General features: G+C 57.6%; 7 protein-coding genes across 7 annotated transcripts; 3 read left to right on the plus strand and 4 right to left on the minus strand.

The window, feature by feature from the left end:
* The first annotated feature begins 1 nt into the window (after position 1).
* F5Z01DRAFT_71340 (uncharacterized protein) lies at positions 2-1012 on the plus strand. The gene is made up of 3 exons (XM_046266496.1): positions 2-325; positions 378-483; positions 592-1012. The coding sequence occupies exons 1-3, from the start codon at positions 204-206 to the stop codon at positions 667-669; spliced, it is 306 nt and encodes a 101-aa protein (XP_046118974.1). The 5' UTR covers positions 2-203; the 3' UTR covers positions 670-1012.
* On the minus strand, positions 909-2636 carry F5Z01DRAFT_653787 (disulfide-isomerase). The gene is made up of 2 exons (XM_046263385.1): positions 2473-2636; positions 909-2422 (listed from the first exon to the last, which is right to left on the minus strand). Exons 1-2 carry the CDS (start codon positions 2612-2614, stop codon positions 1068-1070), a joined length of 1497 nt encoding a protein of 498 aa, XP_046118975.1. The 5' UTR covers positions 2615-2636; the 3' UTR covers positions 909-1067.
* Positions 2637-3402: 766 nt separating this feature from the next.
* On the plus strand, positions 3403-4726 carry F5Z01DRAFT_71578 (uncharacterized protein). The gene is made up of 2 exons (XM_046266521.1): positions 3403-4029; positions 4079-4726. Exons 1-2 carry the CDS (start codon positions 3674-3676, stop codon positions 4680-4682), a joined length of 960 nt encoding a protein of 319 aa, XP_046118976.1. The 5' UTR covers positions 3403-3673; the 3' UTR covers positions 4683-4726.
* On the minus strand, positions 4727-6028 carry F5Z01DRAFT_71359 (Decaprenyl diphosphate synthase-like protein). Its single transcript, XM_046266498.1, has 2 exons — positions 5705-6028; positions 4727-5655 (listed from the first exon to the last, which is right to left on the minus strand). Exons 1-2 carry the CDS (start codon positions 5798-5800, stop codon positions 4771-4773), a joined length of 981 nt encoding a protein of 326 aa, XP_046118977.1. The 5' UTR covers positions 5801-6028; the 3' UTR covers positions 4727-4770.
* A 229-nt stretch (positions 6029-6257) lies between these two features.
* F5Z01DRAFT_681105 (exocyst complex component Sec10) lies at positions 6258-8825 on the plus strand (the record flags this gene model as incomplete). The annotated part of the gene is made up of 1 exon (XM_046265655.1): positions 6258-8825. The coding sequence occupies one exon, from the start codon at positions 6258-6260 to the stop codon at positions 8823-8825; it is 2568 nt and encodes an 855-aa protein (XP_046118978.1).
* F5Z01DRAFT_71357 (uncharacterized protein) lies at positions 8697-10277 on the minus strand. The gene is made up of 3 exons (XM_046266497.1): positions 10129-10277; positions 9564-10070; positions 8697-9507 (listed from the first exon to the last, which is right to left on the minus strand). The coding sequence occupies exons 1-3, from the start codon at positions 10173-10175 to the stop codon at positions 8898-8900; spliced, it is 1164 nt and encodes a 387-aa protein (XP_046118979.1). The 5' UTR covers positions 10176-10277; the 3' UTR covers positions 8697-8897.
* Positions 10278-10784: 507 nt separating this feature from the next.
* On the minus strand, positions 10785-12845 carry F5Z01DRAFT_681107 (uncharacterized protein; the record flags this gene model as incomplete). The annotated part of the gene is made up of 6 exons (XM_046265656.1): positions 10785-10990; positions 11046-11655; positions 11723-12259; positions 12332-12548; positions 12609-12728; positions 12793-12845. The coding sequence occupies 6 exons, from the start codon at positions 12843-12845 to the stop codon at positions 10785-10787; spliced, it is 1743 nt and encodes a 580-aa protein (XP_046118980.1).
* Positions 12846-13427: the final 582 nt, after the last annotated feature.

Genomic DNA, 13427 nt, shown 5'->3' on the forward strand with positions numbered 1-13427 from the left:
CGGAGGACCGACTCGGACAAAGCTGTGGTGGAGATGACGTCGGGAACGCGACCAATCAGACTGACCCCATCGCCATTTCACCCACGATCTCCCGACCTGCCCCAGACAGCTCGCGCTCAACGGGTGGTCGTCTTCCCACTTCATCCGGCACGTCATCCCTCTCCCTTGTACCAACATCAAGTCGAAATCAGCCCACAGAAAAGATGATTGGAGCCTCGAGAATACTGCTACGCGGCGGCGCGCGTACGTTCCACACGTCGGCGAGGAGGATGGCGGATGCTGCGCCATTGCCTCCGAGGCGACCCATGGGTGCTTTCCGCGGAGGGTAAGTTGTCCCTGTGGACTTGCGAGTCGGAATATAATTGCTAACAATCCAGTCTCTTCGGATTCCTCTTCGGTACTGTTCTCTCTGGCAGCGCTGTCTATTCCTACCTCGTGGGGGAGTATAAGGCCTCGAACGACCTGTTGACCGAGGACATCTACGTATGTGCACCACCGAAGCCGAGGAAGACTCCTATGATCAATTGTTGATAGAATGGGCACTTCTCTCGAACCCCGTTTCACTCATGCGCATCGCTGACATTCCCACAGACCCTGCAAGCCTCCGTCACGCGCCTCACAAACTACGTTCAGAACCTCGAGACCCGCCTACAGGAGAAGAAGAAATAGCTGCCACCTGCGAGGGCTGGCTTGAAGAAGAGCATTCAGTAACAAGGGAGCAAAGTTTTGAGCAAGAATGCGAAACATACATGTATCACTAGCCGTGAGATGGACATGTCCAGGGTCAGATGCAGTCAGATAGTCTGGCAGTGATTCAGGCCATCTATTCTTGGAGCTGCCATTGCGGCACTAAGGCGAGAGAGTAAATGTCAAACCAATACGTTCAAACATCAGACACACAGGCATATTGCATCATAGTCGTAAAGGATATCATTGTCAACTGTAAAATCCCCTTTTGGGGACATCCATGAACCAGCGCCCGTAAGTCATCAAAAGCTATGATTTAGTTCCTCCGCTGCTGTATTTGTTTCAGCGCGCACAACGTACATTCATTCGCAAAGATCGCTCTACAGCTCATCCTTGGCATCCTCCTTCTTCTCCTCAGCCTTCTCCGAGGCGGCAGGAGCAGCTTCAGCCTCTGCGGGCGAGATGCCAGCCTTGTGCTTGCCGTTCTCCTCAACGAACTTGATGAGGTCCTCGACGGTACGGGAGCCCTTGTATGTGACGGGAGAGCCCTTGCCACCGGCGGGGAAGAGCTTGATTGTGGGGAAGCCAGAGATCTCATCAGGGACGTCGTTGGCGGTGGCGTCGACCTTGGCGATCACGACCTTGTCCTTGAACTCGGAGGCAGCGTACTGCGCAGCGAGATCGTCGTACTTGGGGGCGAGAGCCTTGCAGTGACCGCACCACGGGGCGTAGAACTCGACGAGAACGTCCTTGTTGTCGTCGAGGACGATCTGTTCGTAGTTCTTGGCGACCACGACGGTGACACCCTCCTGGGTCTCGGGGATGGGCTCAGACTTGATGCTGGGCTCGATCTTGCCAGAGGTGTAGTCCTCGGTGAACTTCTTGATGGCATCAAAGGTGATCTCAGCTTCCTGGTCAAAGGGGAACTTGAGGTTCTTCTCGGTGTCCTGAATGGCGAAGGCGGGGAACTTGTCGGTCTTGAGGTTCAGATTGCCGGCGTGGGCGCCGAACGACTTGGCGTCAATGGTGGCGAAGTTGATCTTGCCCTTGTAGGTCTCGGCGATGGGACGGAGAGCCTTTCCAAGAGTCTCGCGCTCCTCGGGGGTCTCGGCGAAGATGTAGGCCAGGGGGATGCCAGCGGACATGTAGTCAGCGTAGGTCTCGGGGCCAACCTCACCGACGAGGGGGGTGGCCGAGGTCTTGGCGAAGGTCTTGATGGCCTCCTCCTCGAACTTCTCGGTGAAGGTGTTCTTGCCCTCGTCGAAGGCCTTGTAGAGAACAATGGCGGGGGCCTTGACACCCTCGGCCTCGGCGAGCGCAGCGTCAGCGACGCCACCGAAGAGGTAGGTCTCGCGGAGAGACTCGGCCACCTTGGTGAAGGTCTCGTTGGAGGCCTTGTCGTCGGCAGCGACGTAGGCTACAAGGACGACCTTGTCGGCGGTCTTGAAGTCCTCGAGAGTCTCCTTGGTCAGGGCAGAGACAGCAGGCAGGGACTGCTTCACCATGTAGGAGGTGATAGCGGGAGCCTTGCGCTGGCCAGTGTAGGGGGCGATGTTGTCAGGGCCGCGAAAGACCTTGAGGGTAGGGTAGCCCTCGACACCGAAAGACTTGCAGAGGTCGGCCTCTTCGGTGCAGTCGACCTTGGCGAGCCTGATGTCCTTCTCCTTCAGCGAGGTGGCAGCCTCCTCGTACTCGGGGGCGAGGGCCTTGCAGTGACCGCACCACGGGGCGAAGACTGAGACTATGTGAGCTGATGAAGATTCAGGTATTCAAGAGACAACTTACACTCGGCAAGCACGAGATCATTGGACTTGACAAAGTCGTCAAAGGTGTCCTTTGTGAGCTGGGCCACATCCGAGTCCTCAGCGCTGGCGAAGCCGGCGGCGGCAGCGGCCAGGAAGGCCCAGGCGAGACGCTTGTGCTGCATGATAGGCGATTGTCTAAGTAAGAGAATCTTTACAAAGACGACGGTTGTGAAGTGGATGGAGAGGAGATGATGGACAGGAGGAAAGGACGGAAGAGGAAGAATAATACTGTAGTGGTGGTTTTGTAATGCGGCCAGCTGTCTTTGCCTTCGCCGGAGCTCTCAGCATGAATTAGTGGGGGTGGAGGTCCTGGAGTGAACAAGTGTCCCCTTGGCCTTTGCCTCCTCCCAGCGTCCGCCAATGACGAGCCGGCGCCGCCCACCGCTCCCGCCGAAGATACAGGAGAGGAGACGCCCCTCCATCCACCTTGATCCAGCCGCGTAAGGGACATGGAGACAGGACATGCCTTGCCCGTTCCTGGCGCTCCGATCCTTCACGTCTCGAAATAATGCGACTGGAGCCAATGTCTGTCCTCGAGCACTTCCAGACATACAACTTTCTGCGCCCAGAGCCTTGCTTGCGCAGGTTATTCCACAGCGACCGCGCGGTAGCCTGCCGGGCCTTCCACGATCGACCATATCGATAAGTGCCCAGGCGTTTCGGGGTCCATGGCGACCAGGGGTCTCCACCGTCCACTACACTCCTTCGGCTTGGCAATGGCATGTTTGACCAAACAATCCCATCCTCCAGGCTCCGAGTCCCAAACCAGCAAGACGTCTCTGGTTAAAGTCCCGAGACTGGCAAAGTGGCTACGAAGCTTGGAGTGAAGGCCACATGTCCTCAATTGTGTGCTCTAAGATTCGGCTGTGCCTTGTCTCACGCGCGTGTGCTCCCGGAAGTCAATGTTATAGTCCGTGGTGGATGGACGGCTGGCCATTCCATTCCCGCATCCATGTTGCTATTTGCTGGTCGTACATAGACGCCACTGATTGTGCATGTTGCGTGAAATGCAAGGCTGAGGAAACGTGATAGTGTTGTGGATAGTACCTCGGTGATGTCACGACTTGAAGCTGCAAGGCTATACGGGCCCCAGCCCGACGCCAACATCGCAATTAGGACATGAGCCTTGTCCTGCTACAACACCGGCGCAGACAGGATGGATTCATAGCAAGCCCAAAGACATGCCTGAGAAGAGGACATTGGATGCCTTCTTTGGCGTGACGCCAAAGAAGCCTCGGACAGACACCAATGGTCCAGAACCTCTGTCCGGTGATGGCCTGAAGTCCATGCACCCAGCCTATCCCCATCCAATTACTGATCTCTCATTATCTGTGAGCAAGGAAATAGCTAGCTTACCAGCACGACCTGGCAAGGTCATCAATGACCAGCCTGATCTTGACTTGCTCTACTTTGAGCCGTACATCCCATCTTACCTCGCCAAAGATCTTTTCAAGTTTCTGAGACAGGAGCTTCCTTTCTATCGTGTCGAATACGACATCAACAGGGGCGGATTATCAACGCACATCAAAACACCTAGGTTTGTTCACAGAGGCGAGCGCAGCAAGGGGCACGCTGACCACCTACAGATGGACAACTGTTTTTGGCCTGGACGACACATCTATCTTCAATGAAGCAGGATTGCCGATTGACTCTAAAACCGGTGTCAAGGTGTCTGATAAGAAGTACGATACAATTCCACCAAGGCCTATTCCCAAATGTCTCGAAGATCTCCGCCTATCCACTGAAGCAGTGACAGGCTGCAAGTTCAACTTTTGCTTGGTGAACTACTACGCCTCCGGCGCCGATAGCATCTCCTACCACAGCGATGACGAGAGATTCCTAGGACTGGATCCGGCCATCGCCTCCTTCTCCCTCGGCGCAAGGCGCGACTTCATGTTGAAGCATAAGCCATTCCCCCCAGGCGAGGAGGACAAAGCCAGCAAACCACTCAAACTGCCCCTCGCCAGCGGGGACATGATCCTCATGCGCGGAACGACACAGTCGAAGTGGCTCCATTCCATTCCCAAGCGAACAGGAAAGAATGCCGAGGACGGCGGGAGGATCAACATTACGTTTCGGAGAGCCATGGTGAAGGGGGGCACAGAAAACTATTACAACTACAATGTAGGCTCGGGGCCAGTATACAGGTGGGACAGCATGAAGAAAGAGATGATGCTATGGAAGGGTTGATATTCTGGGTATCTCCAACGTGAAGGAAAATGAGGAACAGAGAGCAGAAGCAGAGCCAATCCATCCATGTCCTGGCGACGATCCGTACTTATTTTCCGCGACGCATTTGCGCACTGGCGTAGTTGCGCAGCGCCTTGAGGAATACTTGGTAGCCAAAGGTCTCGTTGTCCTTGAGGCAAAAGATCTCTGTCAAGCGGATTTGCCACGGGGGGTAGCTCGAGAGCTGCACGGTGGGACCGAACAGAATGAGCAGGTCGGGCTCGGCCATGATACCCTCTGACAACTCATTGTCGATGAGTTCCATGGAGATATCCTTGGGCGACAGCTTTCCCTTTTGTGACATCTCGGCGAGCGTCCGCGTCAGATCAACGACGGATTCCCTGCCGTCCTGCTCCGAGATGAGGTGCAGCTTCAGATGACCCAGGCTGTTGTCCAGCGAAGGCGACGAGTACGAGTCTCGGTGAGGCGACGTCACCGACAGCGACGGGTGGTCGCCGCCATAGTAGAATGCAAGTTTCTGGGTGACAGCCTCGTACACCCTGGGCATGTGCTTCTTCAACAGACCAGTCTTCTCGTACACCGACAGCTGAGGGATCTCGGCACAGGCGCACCACGTCGCCAGCTCGGCCGTCTCGTCAACCAGGCGGTCCAGGTCAACCGCCGCCCGCCTGTTGTCCGACTTCAAGATGGCGCTCAAGTGCTTCGGCAGCTTGTTGAGCCGGGAGACGTCCTTCTGGATGTATTGGGGTGTGGCGTGGTGGTAGTAGAGCACCGAGGAGAGCTGATAGCTCACGACGTTGATGATCTGACGGATGCGGATGTAGAGAGAGAACAGGCCGTGCATGCAGGCGAAAATGAGGACGTGGATCTGGTGCAGCGTGAACTTGCGAATGCCCAGCCGCGACCTTCTCTCGGGCTTCGCGCTGAGCGTGGAGGTCGGTTGTCGATTCTCGACGGGCGCTGGCAGGCTGTTCTGGAGAGCTGTTAGATGGGGTTGTTCGTTGCTGGGGGCGCAACCATACCTTCATGATATGGCGTTTTTGGCGATCTGTCAATTGGCTGTGTTGGACTTTCTCATCAGCCCTATAGGCCTTGGTATCTGTGTAGTTCAAAGGCATTGCGTCGGTATTGCAGCCAGAGCTGGCTTGGTTCGGGCAAGCGAGTGTCGAGTGTCTATGCCGACGGGATGGGTTATTCGAGAAGAAGCTGTGGAAGTACAAGCGAACAAATATACGAACAGCTCCTCGAGCGAAAGGTCACAGACTTCTAAGCTGACGCACCTCTGTTTGCTTCGAAAGAGTGACGACGCTTCGGTCTCCACAAGAAAGAGTTCAAGTTGGGCCGCACAGATCGACGCGTCGTGGCGCAGCATGGCGTAGGAGGGGCTGAAATGCCCAGCTCGCGCCTCTCGCAGCCACATGTTTGCGTGGCCGCCACAGTGATGGTACAGCCTCTCTAACTACAGCTCCACGAGCACGACCAAGCCGACATTGTGACGATCCAAACGGGGCAGCCAGACGACGCTCGCGCCCATGTAGCGACGCGTATGTGACTGACAAGCCAACCATCGCCACCATGGAGCGCTCCAGCTCTGGCGCAAAGACGCTCTTCCCCAAGGGTCCCGACTTCACCCTCGACAACTTCTCGAATCAGGACTTTGTCGTCCGTGACTTTGTCGACAGTCTTGCCGACAGCGCGATCCCCGAGAGTCGTCGATCGGTCCCTGCGGCCAGTGCGGCATTTGATCCAAAACCCCTGATCCGGACGTTTGAGAATGCGCAGGCGCAGCTGGCTTCGCTGGGGGAGGAGCTGCAGACAAAGGAGACGGAGCTCTTGACCCAAGTCCGTCGCGCGGAGATTCAGCATGACCAGACACTCGACACGCTGGGGAAGAAGCTGGACCAGAGCATGAGCTCTTTCGAAGCGTTGGATATCACATTGCAATCTGGAAGCGCCGACATGAACGAACCAAACGGTCGATCTGACGGTGGGGGCAATGTCGCGGTGCAGATTGGCGAGAAGCTGGAGGATCTGGACAAGAAGAGACAGAGGGCCCTCGACGCCATATTTTTGATCCAGTGCTGGAACGAGGTCAGCGAGACGGGGAACCTGAACCTCCTGACAGATATGCAGAGGCTGGGAGGCTCGGAGAACAAAATCCGCTGCGCCGTGATTGCTCGACAGCTGATGCGCATCAGCCAGCGTCTGGAGCCCAGTTCGTGGCATCAAGGTGGACGGCAGCCGGCGGACGCGGCGGGCCAAGGCGCGAACGGTCACGGACAGGGCAACGGGAAAACGCACAACACGCGCGAAGCGCTGGAGAAGTTCTGCGAGACCCTCGAGCAGGATCTGCTGCAGCAATTCAACGGGAGCTACAAGAAGCAGAATTTCGAGGACATGAGGGAGTGCGCGCGAGTGCTGCATGACTTCAACAACGGCGCCAGCGTCATCGCCACGTTTGTCAACCAGCACCAGTTCTTCATCGACCGGGATCAGTTGACAAACGACGAGGTCACGGCGGACGGCGAGACGTGGGATCAGCTGGCGGATCCCGACGCAGAGCCCCCCGGGGTCGAGCCCTCGTTGCAGTCCCTAGTCGACGAAGTCAAGATTGTCATGCAGGAGGAGTCCTTCATCATCAAGCGGGCGTTCCCGTATTACGAAATCGTCCTCACAAAGTTCATTCAGCGCGTCTTTCAGCAGTCGGTGCAGCAGCGATTAGAAATGGTTCTCGACAAGGCCGACACGATATCCTCATTAGCCTTCCTTCGGTCCCTACACGCGTCTCGCGCCTATATCAGTTCATTGGTGGAAGACCTCAAGACCCACGGTCTCACCGAGCATCCGGAGCCGTGCTCGGCGCAGATCTCCCAGACACTCGACCAGCAGATGGAGGAGCTGTTTGTGCCCTACCTCGTGGGCAACTCCTACATTGAGCGGGAAAAGAAGAGTCTGGAAGAAATGTACAGCTCCCTCCTGTTCAAGTTCACAATCTATCACTCCCGCAAGAAGAGGGGGCCGGCAGGCTTCATGGCGTCGTTGGCACAGCAGGGGTCGCAGCTCATGTCCTCTGCCAAGGACGCGTACATTGAGAAACTAGATTCGTCGGAACTGACGCCTACGCAAAAGGCCATCATGTTGCGAGTCGCTGGCATCAAGGACAAGGAGAACAAGAACGAGATTGAGGTATCTGAAGAGGACGGAACACTGAGCATTGCGAATGCAAAGCGCATGCTCAAGTGGCTTGCGGAGAGTGTGCAGCGCACGCTCGAGCTAGGTACGCCGATAGAAACACCCAAAGACGTCAACATCCTGCTCCAGCTCCTCCTGGCCAGCATGGGAGAGGTGTACATTCAGACGGCGCTCGACGCGGCGCACTACGCCGCCACGATGGTGGAGAATTCCAAGACGGAGCCCGACCTGTCCCATCTCCCCGCGCTGCGACCCGCCATCACGATCACTGCCATCATGGACCGATTCATCACGACGGTGCTGATCCGTCTCGCCGAGCCCAGCGCCACGGTGCGGCGGAACATGGAGGCGCAGAAGAAGATGGCCGTCGACGCCATTGAGAAGAAGACCAACATGGTCATCCGCGTGTCGGTCGACGTTATTGCCAACTGGGTCGCCAAGTCCCTCGGCACACAAAAGAAGCAGGATTTCCGACCGCGCGACGGCGATCTGGAGTCGCTACAAACCCAGACGTGCCAGGGGATATGCACGTTCCTGTCCCGCGCGCACCGTCAGGCGTCGGCGGCCATTGACGGGCCAAACGCCGAAAAGTTCTTTTCCGAGATCGCACTCGCCGTGCTGAAGCTCCTGCTCGACCACTTTAAGAAGTTCCAGGTCAACGCCACGGGTGGTCTCATGGTCACCCAGGACATTGCCAAGTACGCCGCCACGATGCGCGACTGGCCGCTGCTCAAGGACGTGGCCGCAGCCGTGGAGCTGCTCACGGAGATTGGCTCGCTGTTCATCGTCGGGCCGGAGGCGTTGCGGGAGAAGGCGAGGACGCTGGCGGGCGCGGCTGGCACGGGCGTCGCGGCCCGGGGGAAGCTGACCAAGGCCGAGTTTCGGGCTTTTGTGCAACGGCGAGATGATTCGGGTACGGTTGGGATCCAGGGTGTCCTGGCGGGTTTGTAGAATGAATAGTGCCGTGACGTACGTACCGACGGACGGACGGACGGACATGAACGAAATGAATGCATGTATGTTTCACAGGTCGCGGCGCATGCCATTTTGGCCGGTCTTCTCCGCTATCTTGACGTCGAGAAAGTCGATGAGGTCAAACATGTTTGTGAGACGATTGAGCTGCGCGCGCTCCTTGCGATCGAGGAGAGCCGTCTTGTCCTTGCCCATGCCGGGCGAGACCATTTCGTGGACGTGGTGAAGCGTAAGCTTGAAAGGGATCGGCGCCCTGGCGACTCTGTTCATGAAGTACTCGACCGCCTCCCAGGGGCATGTCGAGTGTCCGCCGAAGAGAGCTGGGTTGGACAGGAGACCGCGGGCCGACATGAAGCCTGCAATGTTGGTGTTGCTGGGCTTTGGGCCATCAGTCTTGTCTCGGGGCAGGATGTCGTTCAGTGTCAACGTCTCCTGGGTGGCGGGCGTGGATGCCTGGAATGGCAGCGCGCTGGCATCGAAGACGTCGCCCGAAAGGAGAACTGGTAAGATGGGGCTGTATTTCTCCGCCAGGATAGCGAGGGCGTCCTCTCGGATGGGCGTCGTGGAAGGGGTGCTTCGCGTGCGCGGATGAATCGTGATCCAGTCCACGTTCCTGTTGTTGGGGTCCCCGATGACGGTATCGATCCAGTCCATGGTTCTCCTAGTTACTCGCGATCAGCCATGCCTGATTGCCCACAACGCTGCGTACACACGTACCTGAGGTCGTCGTGGATGCGGATCTTGACGCTGACACTCCTTCCCGTAGCGCTCTCCTTGTCCTTGTCTATGCCAACATGCCAGCCGGCATCGGCCAGCGTGCTTCGCGTCTCGAGCACCATGTCCCTGACGAGCTCCCGCTGGTTCATCAAGGCGGCGCCCAGCGTCTCAGCGCACGCCCAGCTCTGGGGGCAGCCACAGTTGAGGTCGACGCCATTGACCCAGGGGATGGCCAGGAGACTGGCCCTTGCGAGCTCGCGCGGGCTGTTGGCGCCGAACTGCAGGATGGTGGGCGGCTGCGGACCGGCCGTGTTGATGGTCAAGTCGCCGTCGCGCGCAAAGGAGGATCTGTTGAACTCCTTTGCGAGGATCATGGGTGTCCAGGAGAGGTCGGTGCCGTAGTGATGCACCGTCTGGCGGAAGGCGAGTTTGGAGTAGCGCACCATGGGCGCACATGCTGTAAGGAAGCGATCTTGGGATCTGGCAATGTCGAAGAGTTTCAATGGGCTAGAAGCATGTGAGTATAGCTTGACCTTGAAGACTTGTCCAGTGCAGCGGTTCTTACTGGGTTGACTTGCCGTCGCCAATGGCCGGCACCATACTACCGTCCATTGTGATTTAATAGCGAGCGGCCGTCCCGTACTTGTGTAGACAGTAAGTGAGTGTGGGTGTGAGTCGAGGTCTGTTTGATATGAGTGTCAAAATTTCAAGAAGCGATGATGGATGGATGGATGGATGGATGGCGGGGCACCCCATGGTTCACGACTACCCTACAGACAATATACCCCTTTATCCCTTACCCTGAAGCAACGCACTTGACCTCGATCCAACAACTCTCTATGTTTCTACACGTCTCTGTTGACACTCGGACTAAAGAGAACAATGCTCCTACAAAAGCTCAGGATCAGTCTCAGCGTCAACTATCTTCGACAAAAGCTGCACGCTATGCACTTCAGGCTTTCTACGACTATCGTGAAGAGAAGCTCTTCAGAAATCGGACAATTCTTTCATCAGCAGCCAACTTGATCCCGCTGGCAACAACGCGCACTCCACACTCAAGACTCAAAAGTACTCATGATTGCCGAGATCGACGTGCTTTGAATGCTACAGTAAACTTCGAATGCACTCGGCAGGACACACGTGCAACTTCTCCTCCCAACGTCCTTCAGGACATGGCCGACTGCTAGCTATCAAACCACCCTACCGGAATGCAATGGGCGCTCAAGCCCAAGCCTCCTTGATCAGGTCGGCTGCCTTCTCGCCGATGCCGTACGCGGGCATCTGCGTGTGTCCACCGTGCAGGATGGGCATGATACTGCAGTCCGCGACGCGCAGGCCCTTGACGCCCCGCACGGCAAGCTTCTCGTCCACGACACTCATCGGATCAGACGCCTTTCCCATGGCGCAAGTGCCCGAGGCGTGGTAGCCTGTGTGATTTTAGAGCGGGTAACCCAGAGAGATACGGCGAGATGCTTGACTTACAAGTGGTCGCATGCTTCTTGACATATGGCTTCCAGTCCTCCCTCGTCGAGTACGTGTGGTGCGTCAGATCAGCGGGCCACGATCCCTTGACAATGTCCTTGGTCCCCTTGCCCTCCATGACAATCTCGTTGCCGAGCCGGCACGCCTCGGCCAGGACCTCGAGATCCAGACCCAGCGGGTCGGTCAGATACCCCGTGTCCACGACGGGGGGTGTCTTGGGGTCCTTGCCCGGCAGGCTCACCGATCCGCGCGAGCGCGGGCCAAAGAGCTCGGCAATCATGCTGAACGTGTGCTTGTTGTCCACGGGGAAGTCGGCGTACTGTTTTGGTCCGCCGTAGCACTCCGTGGTGAAGAACTCAATGTTGGGCTGCTTGGGGGTCAGGCCCATGGGGTCGCGGCCCTCCTCGCGGGGCGCCGATTTCCAGATCTCTGAGTCGGCGAGACGGTCGTCGAGACGGGCGTAGGCGAAAGCGCCAAAGGGAAAGGTGGAGAGGAAGCCCTTTTTCTCGTCCTTCCAGAGCTGGTAGCTCTTGGCGAGGGCGTCGCCGTGGTACGCGAGATGATCGGTCGTGAGGCCGGCCTTTTCGGTCTCATAGAACATGAAGACGATCTGGTTGCGTGTTACTGACCATTGCAATGATCGCAAGTTGGGGAAAGTGAGAGCTTGAGTGACTTACGAGGTGGTCCATGAGGTTCTTTCCTACGCCAGGCAGGTCAACGAGGGTGGTGATGCCGTGCTTCTCGAGCTCATCCTTGGCGCCGATGCCAGATCGGTTGAGGATGTTGGGGCTGCAGTAGGCGCCGCCGCTGATGATGACTTCCTTGTCCGCCTTGACCTCGACGACCGTGCCGTCGGCGAGGACCGCCCTCACACCGGTGGCGCGCAGGCTGCCATTGTCGTTCTCGATGATGGCCTTGTCGACGTGGGCGTCCGTGAGAATCTCAATGTTGTTTCGGGCGTTCTTCTTGGTGACAAAGTCGGCACCGGTCGTGCGGAGACCATCGGTGTGCGTCCGGGGAGCATGTCCGCAGCCATGGGGGTTATTGCCATGGGAGAACATGTCGTGGTCGAGGGGCAGGCCCTTGGACACCATGGACTCGATGAGGAGGTCGGAGATGGGGGCGAGATCGTAGGGCTCGATGCCGAGGTGGCCTTTGTAGCCGTGGCTGTCCTTGGATGCTTCGAACCATGGTTTGTTTTGGAAGGACTCGGCCTGGGAAAGTCAGCAATGGCCTTGTTCACATAGGGTCTTGTCCGCAAATGGTCCTGGGCCAGGGTCGCTCACCTTCTTCATGTAGTTGAAGAATTCCTCGCCGCTCCAGCCGGGCATGCCCCAGTCGTCGTAGTCCTGCTTGGAGCCTCGAATGGCAAGGGTTCCATTGCAACCAGAAGAACCTCCGAGGAACTTGCCTCGGCTCAGCTTCACCTGGCGCCCATCAATGCCAGAGCCTTTCTCAGCGACAATGTTCCAGTCCGTCTCCTTGTCGAAGTTCTGGGACCATCTGCCACGTCCAATGTAAGTCACTGTTCTTTTGAGTATAAGACTCGTGGACTCGACTCACCCTCCCACCATGTGGGTGTTCTCCAGATCTTTATTGTGAGGGCCAGCCTCGATCAGGAGAATGCTCGCGTTCTTATCTTCAGCGAGTCGACCAGCAACGACGCAGCCCGCAGTACCACCACTAATATGGCTTTGTTAGCCCAGCGCCAAGATGGGCGATCTTGTCTTGGTGTAGCCAAACGTACCCGCATATGATGAAGTCGTACGACGAGCGCAGAGTAGGAGAATAGGAACCCATTGTGTAGGTCCTGGTATGTCTTTAACGGAAAGGAGTGTCAAGCAAGAAGCACCTTCTATCAAGCAAGCGAGTCACGATCTCGAGTCGGCGAGTCAAGATGGGAAAACCCCGCGCGGGGATGGCAATCATTGATATACATAGGTACGTACGTCGAGAACTTTGAGCTGGAGCAACGTCCTTGCAATGGCTGTGGAACAAGTGGAGCGCTTGAAGGTGAAGTCCACATGCAGTTGCGTCTATACACACAATCAGGGGCTTGAAGCACCATGAACACTGCATGCGGTCGCCCATATTGCCCCTGAGAACGCCGATGCTGCAGGACATGAAACTGACTGGAAGCTGTTGGCTACCGACAGTCGCTCGATTCACTTTGGGTTTGGTTTGAGCAAGACTATGCGGGCGTGCATATGAGTTGCATGAGCCGGGGGGGGGGGGGGGGGGGGGGGGGGGGGGGCGGGGGGGGGGGGGGGGGGGGGCGGGGGGGGGGGGGGGGGCGGGGGGCGGGGGGGGGGGGGGGGGGGGGGGGGGGGGGGGGGGGGGGGGGCGCGGGGGGGGGGGGGGGGGGGGGGGGGGGGGGGGGGT

This window comes from Emericellopsis atlantica (genome assembly GCF_019669845.1).
Source record: "Emericellopsis atlantica unplaced genomic scaffold F5Z01scaffold_11, whole genome shotgun sequence".
Taxonomy (NCBI): domain Eukaryota; kingdom Fungi; phylum Ascomycota; class Sordariomycetes; order Hypocreales; family Bionectriaceae; genus Emericellopsis; species Emericellopsis atlantica.

Excerpts from the sequence above, each read along its gene's own strand:
- F5Z01DRAFT_71340 (XM_046266496.1), top strand. The coding sequence starts at position 204 with ATGATTGGAGCCTCGAGAATACTGCTACGCGGCGGCGCGCGTACGTTC. Across the intron at positions 326-377 it reads ATGGGTGCTTTCCGCGGAGG|TCTCTTCGGATTCCTCTTCG; the intron begins GTAAGTTGTCCC and ends CTAACAATCCAG. Across the intron at positions 484-591 it reads TGTTGACCGAGGACATCTAC|ACCCTGCAAGCCTCCGTCAC; the intron begins GTATGTGCACCA and ends ACATTCCCACAG.
- F5Z01DRAFT_653787 (XM_046263385.1), bottom strand. The coding sequence starts at position 2,614 with ATGCAGCACAAGCGTCTCGCCTGGGCCTTCCTGGCCGCTGCCGCCGCC. Across the intron at positions 2,423-2,472 it reads TGATCTCGTGCTTGCCGAGT|TCTTCGCCCCGTGGTGCGGT; the intron begins GTAAGTTGTCTC and ends ACATAGTCTCAG.
- F5Z01DRAFT_71578 (XM_046266521.1), top strand. The coding sequence starts at position 3,674 with ATGCCTGAGAAGAGGACATTGGATGCCTTCTTTGGCGTGACGCCAAAG. Across the intron at positions 4,030-4,078 it reads ACGCACATCAAAACACCTAG|ATGGACAACTGTTTTTGGCC; the intron begins GTTTGTTCACAG and ends GACCACCTACAG.
- F5Z01DRAFT_71359 (XM_046266498.1), bottom strand. The coding sequence starts at position 5,800 with ATGCCTTTGAACTACACAGATACCAAGGCCTATAGGGCTGATGAGAAA. Across the intron at positions 5,656-5,704 it reads AAAAACGCCATATCATGAAG|AACAGCCTGCCAGCGCCCGT; the intron begins GTATGGTTGCGC and ends ACAGCTCTCCAG.
- F5Z01DRAFT_71357 (XM_046266497.1), bottom strand. The coding sequence starts at position 10,175 with ATGGACGGTAGTATGGTGCCGGCCATTGGCGACGGCAAGTCAACCCA. Across the intron at positions 10,071-10,128 it reads GGCGACGGCAAGTCAACCCA|CCCATTGAAACTCTTCGACA; the intron begins GTAAGAACCGCT and ends ACATGCTTCTAG. Across the intron at positions 9,508-9,563 it reads CGCATCCACGACGACCTCAG|GAGAACCATGGACTGGATCG; the intron begins GTACGTGTGTAC and ends GCGAGTAACTAG.